The 14,024-nt window shown below is 47.2% G+C and overlaps 5 protein-coding genes across 5 annotated transcripts; 2 read left to right on the top strand and 3 right to left on the bottom strand.

Annotated features, from left to right (window-relative positions):
- Positions 1 to 1,294: 1,294 nt before the first annotated feature.
- Positions 1,295 to 2,712, top strand: TrAtP1_009992 (uncharacterized protein; the record flags this gene model as incomplete). The annotated part of the gene is made up of 4 exons (XM_014093652.2): positions 1,295 to 2,117; positions 2,185 to 2,274; positions 2,328 to 2,621; positions 2,690 to 2,712. The coding sequence occupies 4 exons, from the start codon at positions 1,295 to 1,297 to the stop codon at positions 2,710 to 2,712; spliced, it is 1,230 nt and encodes a 409-aa protein (XP_013949127.2).
- A 1,319-nt stretch (positions 2,713 to 4,031) lies between these two features.
- On the bottom strand, positions 4,032 to 6,012 carry TrAtP1_009991 (uncharacterized protein). Its single transcript, XM_014093653.2, has 4 exons — positions 5,555 to 6,012; positions 4,718 to 5,496; positions 4,485 to 4,653; positions 4,032 to 4,423 (listed from the first exon to the last, which is right to left on the bottom strand). Exons 1-4 carry the CDS (start codon positions 5,602 to 5,604, stop codon positions 4,249 to 4,251), a joined length of 1,173 nt encoding a protein of 390 aa, XP_013949128.1. The 5' UTR covers positions 5,605 to 6,012; the 3' UTR covers positions 4,032 to 4,248.
- A 1,683-nt stretch (positions 6,013 to 7,695) lies between these two features.
- Positions 7,696 to 8,073, bottom strand: TrAtP1_009990 (uncharacterized protein; the record flags this gene model as incomplete). The annotated part of the gene is made up of 1 exon (XM_066114517.1): positions 7,696 to 8,073. One exon carries the CDS (start codon positions 8,071 to 8,073, stop codon positions 7,696 to 7,698), a length of 378 nt encoding a protein of 125 aa, XP_065970613.1.
- Positions 8,074 to 10,250: 2,177 nt separating this feature from the next.
- On the top strand, positions 10,251 to 11,843 carry TrAtP1_009989 (uncharacterized protein; the record flags this gene model as incomplete). Its single annotated transcript, XM_014093654.2, has 1 exon — positions 10,251 to 11,843. One exon carries the CDS (start codon positions 10,251 to 10,253, stop codon positions 11,841 to 11,843), a length of 1,593 nt encoding a protein of 530 aa, XP_013949129.2.
- Positions 11,844 to 12,099: 256 nt separating this feature from the next.
- TrAtP1_009988 (uncharacterized protein) lies at positions 12,100 to 13,853 on the bottom strand (the record flags this gene model as incomplete). Its single annotated transcript, XM_014093655.2, has 5 exons — positions 12,100 to 12,696; positions 12,756 to 13,148; positions 13,217 to 13,400; positions 13,457 to 13,540; positions 13,606 to 13,853. The coding sequence occupies 5 exons, from the start codon at positions 13,851 to 13,853 to the stop codon at positions 12,100 to 12,102; spliced, it is 1,506 nt and encodes a 501-aa protein (XP_013949130.2).
- Between the last annotated feature and the right edge of the window lie 171 nt (positions 13,854 to 14,024).

Below are 14,024 nucleotides of genomic sequence, written 5' to 3'. Positions count from 1 at the left end.
TTTATTGTGTAATTCCAATTTTGGAAGCCAAGGGGGTCGGAAATAGAGAATGTTGCACCATATTGTAGAACTCGACAATTTCCCATTGCCTATGGTTGTATGGGCTGATGTTGCATCAGCTTGCCTCATAAACTTATGTGTGGCTTGATATGATGGAGAACAGCAGTTAATGTGAGTCTAGATTAGAAGATTACAGCTTCATAATCCTCAATATACACAACAGTGAGAGCGCCTAGTATCAATCATCTTGCACTAAAAGGAACATGCTTCCTTGGCTAATGGTACTGAGAATCCCTGAAATGCTACCTCGGCTTCACGAAAAACCTTTTTCTGAGCTTTGGCTGGATTATTACGGGGTGGCAGCAAGAATGACCATGTCAAATGCTTCTGCAATTTGTTCTACATTGTGTTCTATCACTACTGGCATATTAGCATTAGAATAAACGGGCTTTGCAAGATTTTGACACCAACAGTCTGTTGTATGTATTTTTCCTGAGGGCAGGTGATATACACGGTAGCCTTGTCGCAACCCGAGGATTTGATTTGGTTGCAAACCTGTCACTGAGAACACCTCAATCTCTGTAGTGTTAGCTATGCGCAAGAGTTAGTACGCCTAGCATTACTATTGCGAATGCATTATTTTGAATGAGAAAGCACTGCATAGCAGATTCTGCTTATTCTTTCCTGAGTTCTTTTGATTGGCGAGTGAAGTCTAATAATGCGACCCGCATCAAATATACTTCCAAGTCTTATAGGCAAAATGGCTTCAAGCTTAAAAATTAAGACCAATTTAGGCTATGCGGCTAGCAAGGCGGCTGAATGGCCTTGTGGCACGATCCAAAACTCCAAAGCAGGCCACATCTTTTTATGCTACATCATCGAGATACAAAGATGGCTATTTCCGCGTCAACTCAGTTCTGATGGATGACAAGGGATTCAAAGCAATGCTTCCGTGCTTGAAAGAGTGCTTTCCCCTCGGCAACGGCCCGCGATCCATCATGAACAAACCCTCATTTCCATTCAAATATAAGGTAGGGCGGATGGTTTGTAATATAACATTGCATTAGCCCGTTCCAGTACTATGGTTAATATGGAAGAGGAGCAAATCACGATGATGGGATAGGCAAATTAGCATCCTCTTGTTGCATCTGCAGCATCTGTAGGGGCATCCCTTTGGGCCGAGTGTCTTTGGCTGACTATCCCAAATGTTTACGTCGAATATATAGAGTAGATTCCCCGACAAATTATCCGTCTCAACTGCTTACTAGATCTTATGGTACTTCCTTTTGGCAATATGGTGATGGCCATTAAGAGTTATGTCCTCGCTGCTCTCTCGGCAGCTTCCACGCTGGCCGCAGTAGTACAACCGGCTCCGCGCGCCTCTAGCTTCGTGACCATCTCAGGATCTCATTTTGACATTGACGGCGAGGTGGGTTACTTTGCGGGTACTAATTGCTACTGGTGTCCGTTTACATACAACACCGCAGAGGTCGACACAACCTTGAGTGATATTGCCTCCTCGGGGCTCAAGGTCGTGCGCGTTTTGGGGTTTAGTGACTGGAATACGTTGCCTCCAACTGGGGAGATTTGGTTCCAGCTATTAAATGCCACAGGGTCTATAATCAACACAGGGGCCGATGGCCTACAGAACCTTGATTACGTAGTTGCTTCAGCCGAGCAGCATGGTCTTAAGCTTATCATTCCGCTTGTCAATAACTGGGACGACTTTGGCGGCATCAACGCCTATGTAAATGCGTTTGGCGGCAACGCAACCTCTTGGTTCACCAACGCAGCAGCTCAATCTCAGTATCGCACATATATCCACGCTGTCGTCAGTCGCTATATCAACTCGACAGCCATCTTTGCGTGGGAGCTGGCTAATGAGCCTCGCTGTGCCGGGTGTGATACCGGCGTAATAGCCGAGTGGGCTACAGGTGTATCTCAATACATCAAGTCGCTCGATCCAAACCATCTCGTAACGCTAGGAGATGAAGGACTCGGTCTCAGCACGGGAGATGGCTCTTACCCATATTCCTATGCTTCAGGCACGGACTTTGCCGCAAACATACAAATTGAGTCGCTTGATTTTGGCACCTTTCACCTTTATCCAGATGGCTGTAAGTTGTTTTTTTGTTTTTTTCCCTTTGGTGAAAAAAAGGTCCGTCAATACTGACGCTCACTTAGGGGGCGAAACCTACCCTTGGGGAAGCAGCTGGGTGCAAACTCATGCCCAAGCTTGCGTGGAAGCGGGCAAGATATGCATTATGGAAGAATGTAAGTTAATCTTGCTACGCATTTTTGTGGGCTGAATTAATACATGGCAATAGATGGCGCCGTGACTGATCGCTGCACAAACATGGTTCCTTGGCAAAATGCCTCCATGGCGAGCCTTGGTATGGGCGGCGATCTTTTCTGGCAATGGGGCGAGACCTTTGTGTCTGGCTATGGCGATTCATATTCCATCAACTACGGCTCGTCGGATTGGCATTGCGTGGTTCAAGATCATGTCGCGGCGATTTCCGGCAAATCCCCTCCTCCATCTACGACGACTCTTACAGGCCCGACCGCTTCTGGCAGCTGTTCCATCCTATGGGGCCAATGTGGAGGCAATGGATATCTTGGTGCGACGTGCTGCGCACAAGGAACTTGCACATACCTGAATGATTGGTACTCACAATGTCAACCGTAGCCCGTAGCAAACGGGAGATTTAAAGGCTGGCCACACCAGGTAGAGAATACTGATGTGAGGGTGTTTTATTAAGCGGGCTATAAAACTTTGAACAACCTACTGCGCCCACGCTTTTTACCTCTGTTGCCCGACGATTGAAGAAAATATGTGGGAAAGCATTGCGTTACCCTGTAAGAGCATGCTATTGCTGAATTCTTGAGCTCAAGCGCTCAATAGTGCGAAGAAAAAATATCTGCACATACGCACAGCAGGCAAGCCTTCTTAGAAGTGATAAAAGCATTTAAAAAGAGCCAATGTAATTAAATGCATGGTGCTTTGCCTGTGGCAGATTCACGACTTGCGTATAGCCCCCAGAAAGCGACTACATGGATAGATGATAGTAAGGCACAGAGCACATGAATACCCATATCTCCCGAAAAAGGTCCAGCATCTCGATAGTATCTTATTCCCATTTCAAAATCCGTAACTCAGTTTTTTCTTTTCCTTCAACATGAAGCGCGGTTGATAATGTAGTACAGTGCCATACCTTCAAACTGCGAAGCGTACCCATTTGAGAACAGCAGCTAGAATTGCGCAGAATATTTTTATTATTATTATCGAGTATTTCCCTCTGCATCTCTTTCAGTGACATCATTTTACTGTAAAGTATATTCCACGCCAGTTCTGTATATAATCGTGCCCTTAAACCGTAAACATTGGGTTGGTCGGGTCGGCCTAATGCCTGGTGCTTTACTTGTGCAAGATATCCCACGCCCAGCGAGTACTCGCGGCGACCGCAACTGCGCCTCTCAAAGTAGTTTTTTTAACGCTGGTTTAGTTCTATTTCCTGCATATATAGGCGATCGTTATCTGCCACTTGAAGACAACATACATACATTAGCGACATGCCGTGTAGGAGGAGTGGGTCGGTCCGTCTTCACCAAAACTGGTTACCTGAACTGAGACATACAGACCACTCGATTCCACTTCGGTGTGGTATGGCCCGTGCGAGTGAGTTGACTGATACGGCTGCGATCTATGATTAGTTGGCGAATCTGGGTGATGTTGGTGGGGCCTTCAACAGAGATACGTGTAAATCTTGGTTTCTAGATTAGCTGTAGATTGAAGGAATTCATGGGTCCGTTTTAGTGACAGGTCAGTATTAACGCAGGCAATGGTGTATAAAGGTTCTATTCAAAGCTGATGTTTTGTTTCCATGCTGGGATGACTTCAGATACGTACTCCGACTCTTCTTAGATACATGCACTCCATGTGGCAATTCTCGGCGCGCCTAAACATCGCCATCTCATGTTTCACTGCTGGTGCATGCAGCATCACATTACCGCTACAAATCACTGGGATTGCTCTGCATTATTCAAAATCTATCACGGTAAATGATAACCGTATCCATCTATTTTTTTTAAACTCTTCTCGAGTCCAAGCCATTGTCTATCAGCGAATAAGAACGCGAATCCGACCCCGTACCCCAGCTTCTATAGTCTATCCGAGTTTTACCGCCAAATCTTCTATAACATCTACCAATATTTCCTATGAGCCAATAAAAAATTGCTTCATGCGACTTACTGTGCCCACTTGAGAGCTCCAGGAGTTGACTCGTCCTTCTCAACGTACTTGCACTTTGTGAAGTTGGTCCAGAGCTGTCCAATGAAGGATCTGTCATCGCGGTAGTACAAATCGCCGAGGACAGGCTTAATTGCCTCAGTTGCCTCTCCAGCATAGTAAAAAGGAATGCGACTAAAGAAGAGCCATGTTAGTCGCCGACAGATAGCAAATCAGGTGTAAATGATAAACATACGGGAAAAGGTGGTGAACAACGTGGTGCTCAATGATGCAGTGGAACAGCTGGCGGCCAATGAAGCCAAATTCTCTGTCCACAGTTGCGAGGGCGCCCTTGACGAAGGTCCAGTTGTCGGCCTCATAGTGCGGCACCTCCATGTGAGTGTGGTGCAGGTAAGTGATGGCGACTGGAATATCATTAGCTATACCGCTCGATGGCAAATTAATAATGTTATTTGTATTGAGACTTACCCAGCCAGTTGTGAACCCAGAAGTAAGGCTGAGCATAGGCCAGCAGCACTGTGCTGGTTCCAACCACGCCAGCGAGCTTGTACAAAGCGAAGAGCATCACGCAGAGGCCAACATCAGTCAGGAGGATGAAAGGAGCTTCGCTGCGACGGAACACGGCGCTGCTGGGGCCGAAGTGGCTCTTGCCCAAAAGGTTGGATGCAGGCCTCTGAAGACTCTTTGAGCCAGCAGAGATGTTGAAGGTCAGGTACATCTGCCATCCGAGGAGCTGGTGAGAGAGCAGAGCAATCAGCTGGTAGACGGGAGTGTCCTCAAACATCTCAAAGGCAGACAGAATGCGCTGAGCATAGTCGGCCTTGGTCCTGGGAACGAAAGCCATATCCTTCTCCATGTGGCCGGTGTACATGTGGTGGCGGTGGTGAGAGAACTTCCAAGAGTAGTACGGGACCAGGAGAGCGGTGTGAGACAAGAAGCCAACAACGTGGTTGAGTAAAGAGTGCTTGGAGAAGGCACCGTGACCGGCCTCGTGGCCCAGGATCCAAAGACCAGTGCCAATCAGGCCCTGAACGAAGCCGTAGACAATCCAGGCGGCGATCCTGAGGGTGGAATTCTCAATGGCCGGGATGTAAGTAATGGCGGCCCAGCCAAGAGCACCAATCATGGCCACATCTCGAAACAGATAGGCCATGGAGATGGACACCTTGGGCTCAAAGCAGTGCTTGGGAATGGCAGCCCGAATGGTGTTGATATCCGGGAAGCGGCTGTCATTCTCAGGCAGCGTGCTAAATCTGGAGTCAGCTTGTTCCTCTTCTAAAACTGGGCCTCTGTAAGAGCACTGACATTGAGGCCACGGCGGCGCCTCTCTTGGTGACTGTGGTGGTGGTAGCCATCTTGAACGGATCTAGCCAGCAACTCAATGGAAGAAAACTGAGATGCCTGATGTCTGCTTTTGAGGAGTGAAAGATTTCTTTTTAAGGCCACCTCACCTAGTGCCCCAGCTTAAGGCAGAAAAAAAGGGACCAAGGAGAAGATCCATAGTCGGGCACGGGTATCAAATTTTCCACTCTCCTTTTAGCATCTGATCCAATTTTTGTGCGGTCTCCTCTCCTTATCGACGCCAACGGCGATAACAGGCGTGACCTGCTCCACGACGGCGAGTAAGCGGGCGCCCCATTGTACTCCATGCTAAGCACAAGCCTCGACCTCGTGTTGCAGACCGCTCGGGAGTCCAGTCGGTTTGGCAACTTGAGCTAATTATACTCCGTACCGTAAGATGAAATGAGATCTTCCCACGAAGCGAGCTGGCCTCGTTTCCTTTACCGCTCCAGAGCAGGGGCCTTCGGTTGGTCAGTCCTGAGCCTCAAGTCGCCAAGATCAACGCCTAGAGCCCGGCTAACCTGCACGTGTCGGCGGTCTAAGCATTTTGAGGCGTCTTGGGGCGTTTTGGAGAACTATTGTCCAGGCCAGAAAAGGGTCTCAAGGAGGGATCTAAGGAGGCTAAAGGGGGCCGCTACGTGTATTGACCTATGGATGCAAAACTTCTTCTGGGGCGGTTGGAGGACCCCTGGGTTTAGTCCTAATGAGGACTGGGCCCTGAACCAGGGTCCGATAGTGGAGTGGGGGGTCGCTACCAATGGGGAAGCTGCGATAATAATTTTTTTTCGCCATTGTTTTGTTGACATTTTTTCTCGCCTCAACATTTCCAACTCTCTTCTTTCATAACCAGACTCAACACGACTTCCAGTACATACGACCATAGGTAGTGGAGAACTCGGGGTCCCGTCTGCTCCCCCATAGATAAGCCATTAACCGGCAGATTAGTAGTTGAGTGGGTGACCATCAGCGAACACCGGCTGTTGTATGTTTTCTTTTTGCTCTTTTTGCCCATTTACATGTGATCAAGGGGCAAGATCGCCACCATGATGGTGCAATTTGCATCCAATGTCTATGATAGACCAACGTCATTTATATACTATAAAGTAGCGGGTTGTGGGTTAAATATTGCGTGAAGTAGTTCGTGTCCAAATGTCTGCGAAAGACGATTACCACTGTTAACTTTAACTTGCAATTGCGCAATGACAATTTATTTTTGGATGATCGTTCTAGGCTCATTCTCAGCGCTCATCATCAGTGCAACTATAAAAGTATAGCTAGTGACTATTGGTAGTGAGAATAAAAGGTACGGTTCAATTCTATGAGCATGATCTGTCCAGGCAAAAGGGGGGTGTTGTTGGGGGACACTTGCCCTGACGTCGCCAGGGAAGGAAGGACAGACCACCACATCTATATAAGTAGCTATAGATCCCGTATCACAGAAAAGACAAGCCTTTTGATACCCCATTGCGCGTCCCTACGTTCGATATCGTAGAGATCACGCACTGGATCTGCTTCCTCTCAGACGACCATCGCATAAGCCATGATAGGTGTGGCGGCGGAAGAAGTATCATCAGTAACAGCGGTAGAAGAAGCGGCGGTCTAACTCCAAAATAATCCTTTCCAGACCAAAGATACAGACAACTTGAACCACCGCGCTAATTCCGAGTTGGCCTCCACGAAGATACCAGGATATGGCCGACTTTCGGAAATGGAGGCATACATTGTGTAGAAACTAGGACATGGTTCATTTGGGAAAGTTGAGATGATAAACCTCCGATATAAGGCCTAGAAGATGCTTATCGCGTACATGACGAAACGGAAAATAATAGAGAAGTAGACAATAAAGACTGATAGAGAGAATATATGCTAGCCTTGAAAATGAGATACTAGAAGCAAGATACCATACCTATGAGCCATAAATGTGTGTCTTGAAGCCATGTTTGTGCCCAAAACATGAGCAAAACTCTTGACATAATAGGCCAGTCGAAGTAGAAGTCATGAGAAACGAGAAGCGGAATCAAGACGACGATTGCTTTCATAGACTGTGACCCAAATAGTATATTCCTTTTGACAAAAGAGAAATACGTACTCAAGTATAGTAGTAATTATATGAAGGAATGAAAGTTTGTTAGGTTGAACACATCGTGGCGATACTTGACCCTTGTGCACTCGCGGGTAAAGGGTGTCAATTGCAAAAGAATTTTTTGTTGAACACCCGCCCACATTATGGCGCAGACCACCAGGCGAAAGTATGCTGCGTTGTAGTAGACGTGGCAAAACATAGCCATGATGTCGTGCTTGAGATGTTCGAGCTGAGTAGAGTCTGACAACCCCGTTTGGAAAGTAGCGTCGTTGTTGATCATCAAAGAGGCTATTTTGAAGATGGTAGCTGTGCTGTATTGCGTCTTTGCCGCGTTGCGTTTGCTATGTGTGTAGAAAGCAAAGGTGAAGATGGTGCGAGTAAAATAGAATGCCTGTGGCATGAGATATTTATATATATTTTTCCAAACGGCCACAAATGTTTTGGGTTCATGCTATAGATAATTTCACCGAATGATCGTTATCACAATCAAACCTTTCGTCCTACGTTACCTAGGTGACTGATGAACTCAATATGCACCTCTGAGTTTTGCCCAAGAACGCCACTGGAAAGACTTGACAATGAATTTTCTATTAAGAAGACTCTTTTCCACATAGAAAAAAGGAAATTTTAGCGAAGGGTAAACGAAAGAGAGGGAGTGCCCGCGCTAAATGATAGTTTCTCCCCGAACATGAGACGATATAAATTTGGCCCAATCGCTACATTGGAGGTTGAAGACAGCTTACAAAGGGATGAAGACAATGGATTGCTAAAAAGGGCGCTGAGAGATCGCGCAGGTGCACGCAATATGGAAGATGCGTAGTGTATCGCTGCTGCTTTTGGTTGGCATTATCAAATTATGCGCCTCATCGACCCAAAGTGAGATATTTGAAGGAATCCTTTTTGACATGAATCAATATATTCAATAGTATGGTTGGTGGATATAAATTGACTTTGGTAGGAAAGGAAGAGTTGGACTCTTTAGTCAAGACTTAAACTGTCTTTACCGTGGATAGCCATCTTCGTGAACGTTGACCAAAGATGTTGGTAAGTAGACCGTTGCATGGTTTCAAGCTGCCACCGCCCATATGCGTTTCAATACGGCTAAAGCAAAACCCAAATAGTTGGGATCTTTTTTCATATAGTGCCGTGTCATATGGTGTGCGATTCAAGACGTATAGAAGAACTTATCTAGAATGGCATTTCACATGTGACAGGCCGACATGTAACATTGGTTCTAGCATCTAATGGCAAGACATAGACATTGGCCGTTGAAAAATGATCGCTTTGAGCCCATAGCCCGTTAGAGCTGTAACAGCCGACTGCGATGCATAACGAGTTTGCTTCCAGAAGAAGAAACTAACCGCCAGCCTGATCAAGATGAAATAGCATGGAGGAATGACTGTCATAGAGCTGACGGTCGGCACCAGATACAACGCGACAAACCTTGCTTTTTAGGTATCATCTATTTTGCTATCATTGATAGCAATCGATTCGTAAATAGCATATATTCTAGTGATAATAATTTTTGCGATGTAAATAACCAACGAAAGTGTACAAGGGAAAAAAAGTTAAGCGCTTGAAACCGAGTGTCATCGTTACATGTACAAGGTATGTAGCTAGCAGAGACACTCTCTGCGGTATAATCCTTAGTGGCTGGATGACGGCAGTCAGAAGGACAATTTTCAGCTTTGTATACTTAGATACATAAGGATGCATGCATGTGATTCATACTGATTAGCCTCAGCTTGGTAGGGGTAAGGCTGGAAGCTCGTTGCGCGCTGGATGACACAATTTAAAAAGCAATGAACTGAAGCCTCCCAGATGTAAATATGTTTCAAATTTCCGCCCCCTTTAAGCTATGCGATCCTAAAAATAGGCCAACCTGCCCGTAGCTTTCACGGTGTCCTACTTCATGGACTAATCTACCACGCAATATTGTTTCTCCTATGGCTGGATATCCATCCATTTCAAAAGTGTGCCTCGCAGGCCGCCCAAAGACTATTGAATATCTCCCTGCAGTGACTATCGAATCTGTTGACCAATAGTCTAGATGCATTTAACGCGTCGCGCTCACCTACACGTCCTATCAATTTCAAGTGGCAGCCCCCCCTTGCATCGTGTTCCCCGAATCACAAGCCACGTCCCCACCTTGGTAAGGCTGCGGTGACCAAGATGCCAGCATTCCATCGCAAAGTCTATGGTCAAACTAACACGACGGCTGTCCATTGAGACCCTTTTTGTGAATACCAACAGAAAGAAATGACGTTTGGGCTAGCTTAAGAAAGCCGGAGAACGGCGATTGCTGTCCTCGGTGTCTTCCGCGGCTTATGGATGTGCACAGTCTCGGGATATGCGAGGTTGTTTGCTCGTGAAGGATTGCTTATGGAGGATTGCACTATGCGGCTGAGCTGTGTATGACTACATAGGTGGCGCACATGCACATATAAGGGGGTGTGAACAAGTACATATAAGAGGCCGTTGGCGACCTACCTCTAGTACAAACAGCATCTCTCTCTTCTTCATCTCAGTTACATTCCAAAGGAAAAAAGAACAAAAGTACTCTATTAATCGTACAATATGAACTCCGACCCAAATTTCCAGGGCAGCCAGCTCAAGCCAGGCACAGCAGCCTATGACCAGGCAAACGACATCTACGCCACGTCCACATATGGGCAAGAGCGTAACATGAACCCCGGAGAGATCCTACAGCCCACAAGCATAGAGGACATCCAGGGCGTTGTTAGATACGCCAACAAATTTGGCAAGCCGATTGCCATCAGGACTGGCGGCCACCAATATAGTGGTGCTTCCTCAACTGGCCCTAATGGCATTCAGCTGGACTTGGAACTTACGTTTCGAGACAAGAACAAGGACCTTGTTTTGATCCGTGATACCGCCAAAGACAAGGTCTACATCAAAGCAAGTGTTAGCTGGTCCCTGTCCGAAGTCTACGATTTTCTCTTGGCCAACCACGTCTTCATGCCCACGGGCCAATGTGCCACGGTTCATCTTGGTGGCCATGTCCAGACAGGCGGCTTTGGGATGCTAGCTCGCTCTTTTGGGCTTCTCGGAGACTACATCCGTGAGCTGCATATTGTGGACCACGCTGGCGAGCTGGTCACTGTCACCAAAGAGACGCAGCCCGACCTGTTCTTTGGTCTTCTCGGTGGTAGCCCTGGCAACATAGGGGTCTTGACTCACTTCACCGTGGAAGTCCAGGACGATAACAAGTATAAAGGCTCCAAAGGCCTGTGGATGGCGTTCCACTACCATCCAGACACTTTGAAGGAGCTTCTCGACATATTGGTGGAGAAAGGAGAAGACCCAAATTTCCCGCGCAGCTACGACTTCACTGTCAACGTCGTCAGCAGAGAGACAAACCTTCTAGACCTTTTCCCAGGCACGGAAGACGATCTCAAAGAGGCACTGCCAGACAACATTCACGACGGCAAGACAAACTTTGCAAATGTCTTCAAATTCAAGTACGCAGTCATTGTTGTGTACGCCCAATGGGTCAATCTGGGAATCGACAAATTTTCGCCAGAGCTTTTCAACCGCATCAAGGGTGTCAAACACGATCTTTTCAAGTTTGCAAAGGAGACTGACGACACTGCTTCGATGTCCTATATCACGTCCATGTGGCTCTTTAGAAGCCGACGCGAGTTCCCCTACCCTTACATCAAGCGTACCAATACGACCAACTCGACCACGCTCTCCAAGACTGGATGGTCCAAATGGTTCTCTGGGCGTATCGACGAAATCATCTCCAACAAAAAGAACGGCCTGTGGGTTTCATCCCAGTTGCAGGTCTATGGCGGCAAAGCTTCCATGTTTGCGAATAACGCAAACAATGGCACTGCCTATGGCTGGAGAGATGCTACCATTAGCGGAACCTGGGATGTCTTTCACCAAGACAACTATGAGGGGGCCAAGAAGTGGCAGGATGAGAACGATGCTGGGTCGGTCACTTACTTTAGCAAGGACGATCGCCGCGTTCTTTGGGGCTCGTATGGTGACTGGGATATGAAGAAGGTCTGGCCGCACTATTATGACTCTCAAACGTACGAGAAACTGCGACAGATCCGGAAAAAGGCTGATCCCAATGGTGTTTTTACTGCCAATCCGTTTTGTGTGGAGGCAGCGGAAAAGAGTGTGTGCTCGAGTTTGTAAACAATCATTTGTCAACTAGTCATTCTCTACACTCGCTTCTGTCTCACGAGTAATGGTATTTAGGATCATGCGTATCATACAAATTGGAACTTGATTTTTTATCTACGAGAGCTCATTCATTCATGCGTGCCATATGTAAGCTGTAGGTACATGGATCTAGAGGGTTACAGAGTAACGTGAAAAAAGTGCCATATTCGGCAACGCAAATATATAATTCATCAATCTCGTGACTAAATGTCGGACGCATAGGTCCCAGCTACAAAGTAAACAGTGTGACAGCCTGCCCAGTCCCCTCTGCTTCTGCCAATATCTTCTTGTTCTCTCTTCGGAGTACAAACTTGAGCAACAAAGAGCACCCGATACTAATAAAAGAAAAAACCATCATGAGTATCATGGCAAGCGCATACCGTGGCGAATCGCCGGGACGGAAGAAATATGGGCTCCAAATGTTACCGAGCTGGGCAAGTAAGTTGACGATTGCTGTTCCAGCCGCGCGCTTTTCCGGCGTCTGGTTCAGCGTGCTTGCAGCCCACGAGTAGACCATGGCATTCGCTGCGAAAGCGCCTGAACAGTAGAGGAAAGACGCAAAGTAGCGGGCACCTATGTTGAGAGTGGCAGCCGAGATGATGAAGCCTACGGATGCAACGGCCATAGGAACGCATATATGATAGCCTCTCTCGTTATGGCGATCGCTGGAGTAGGCAACAAGAAAAGAGACAGCTGCACCAAAGAGATACGGAGGCGCTGTGAGGGTGAGAGTGATTGTCTGCGAGCCGATATGGAAGCCGTTTACAATGGTGGGAAAGAAGTAGTTGAATCCGTAGGCAGTGTGGTTCGAGCAAAGAAGGAGTACCTGGGAGAGATCATGTGAGTTACAATATCCAGAAGTAATTGGGAGATGATATAACTTACGAATATCCAAGTTCGAGTGTCTTTCAGAGCCAGCCGTACGCCATACCAGACAGAGTGATCAGCCTCTGGCAATGATACGCGATCCAGAGCCATTCTCTTCGCGGCCAATTCTCGCTCCTCCTCTGTAAAGAGCCACTTGCCACTTCCAGTTTTGGATTCGATATAATCTGGCAGCAGGAAAAAGGAGACCATTGCAGCAAAGAAGCTGCCTGCACCGTCGATGATGAAGAGCCACCGCCAGCCTGGTATACCTCGGGCCCCATCGAGGCCTGAGAACACACCAGCTGCGATCAAGCCTGAAAATGCGGTTGCAAGGACCAGTCCGGAGTATAAGACGGCGGTACGTAAGGCCAACTCTTTTCGCGTGTACCAACAGGACAGGAGGTAGAATGCCTATGGAGAGAAAATGTGTCAGCTCATGTATTGCTACTGCTCTATCAAGATGTCGGGTTGAGACTTACTCCAGGGAAGAAAGGGGCTTCCACAATGCCAAGGAAGAATCGAATCACAATTAAATTTCCATAGTTCTGTGCACCTGCTGTGGCGGCAGACACGACTGACCATACGGCGACGCAGGCAGGCAGGTAGAGACTGGGTCGAATGCGGGTAATGAGCATGTTGGATGGTAGTTGAGCAAGCATATATCTGTCGATCTGTTAGCCAGGGAAGCCGAAGTATCATTGCGTCGAAAAAAGACTAACCCGACGTTGAGGATAGACACAGCAGTATTGAAATTGTCATCGTGTAGCTTAAGGTCTCTCTCAAAGGTGTTTAGCTTGGCTTGGCTAATATAATTTTTGTTAGCACCCAATGATATGAGATAGTTGTTTGCTTCAAGTAGAGTACATACGCGATGTTGTTCCTGTCCAAGTAGTTGAACAAGTATAAGATCCACACTACCGGCAGCAAAGTCATGTCAAGCTTGCGGACCAGCTTCTTCTCGAGCGCTCGCCACTCTGGCGTGTTGACATGTTCGTCATGAACAACTTCGCCTTTCTCCATGCTGAGATCGGGAATCGACTCCTTATGCTCTAGGCCAGTTGTAGTCTCCTTCGCGGATGGGGCTTCACCACCCACGGGCATAGTATCAGAGGACATTGTCGAGGCTGTTGAGTAGATACACTCTGTGGAATATGATTAACTTTGCCGCATGAGAGTATATGTCGGCACTGTGAATATGCAAGCAAGGCAGAACGACAAAAAGCCTCCAGGATAGACATGCAAGATAGGGCTGCATTGTGGGAATTATATACTCTGAGTTCTAGGCTA

Source organism: Trichoderma atroviride, chromosome 5 (genome assembly GCF_020647795.1).
Source record: "Trichoderma atroviride chromosome 5, complete sequence".
NCBI classification, from domain to species: domain Eukaryota; kingdom Fungi; phylum Ascomycota; class Sordariomycetes; order Hypocreales; family Hypocreaceae; genus Trichoderma; species Trichoderma atroviride.
Note: the sequence above shows the minus strand (reverse complement) of the source record. Positions and strands in the feature narration are given on the sequence as shown.

Coding starts and splice junctions, on each gene's coding strand:
- TrAtP1_009991 (XM_014093653.2), bottom strand. CDS start 5,604: ATGGCTACCACCACCACAGTCACCAAGAGAGGCGCCGCCGTGGCCTCA. Junction 4,654..4,717: donor CTGGGTTCACAACTGGCTGG/GTAAGTCTCAAT, acceptor ATGATATTCCAG/TCGCCATCACTTACCTGCAC. Junction 4,424..4,484: donor GTTGTTCACCACCTTTTCCC/GTATGTTTATCA, acceptor GCTCTTCTTTAG/TCGCATTCCTTTTTACTATG.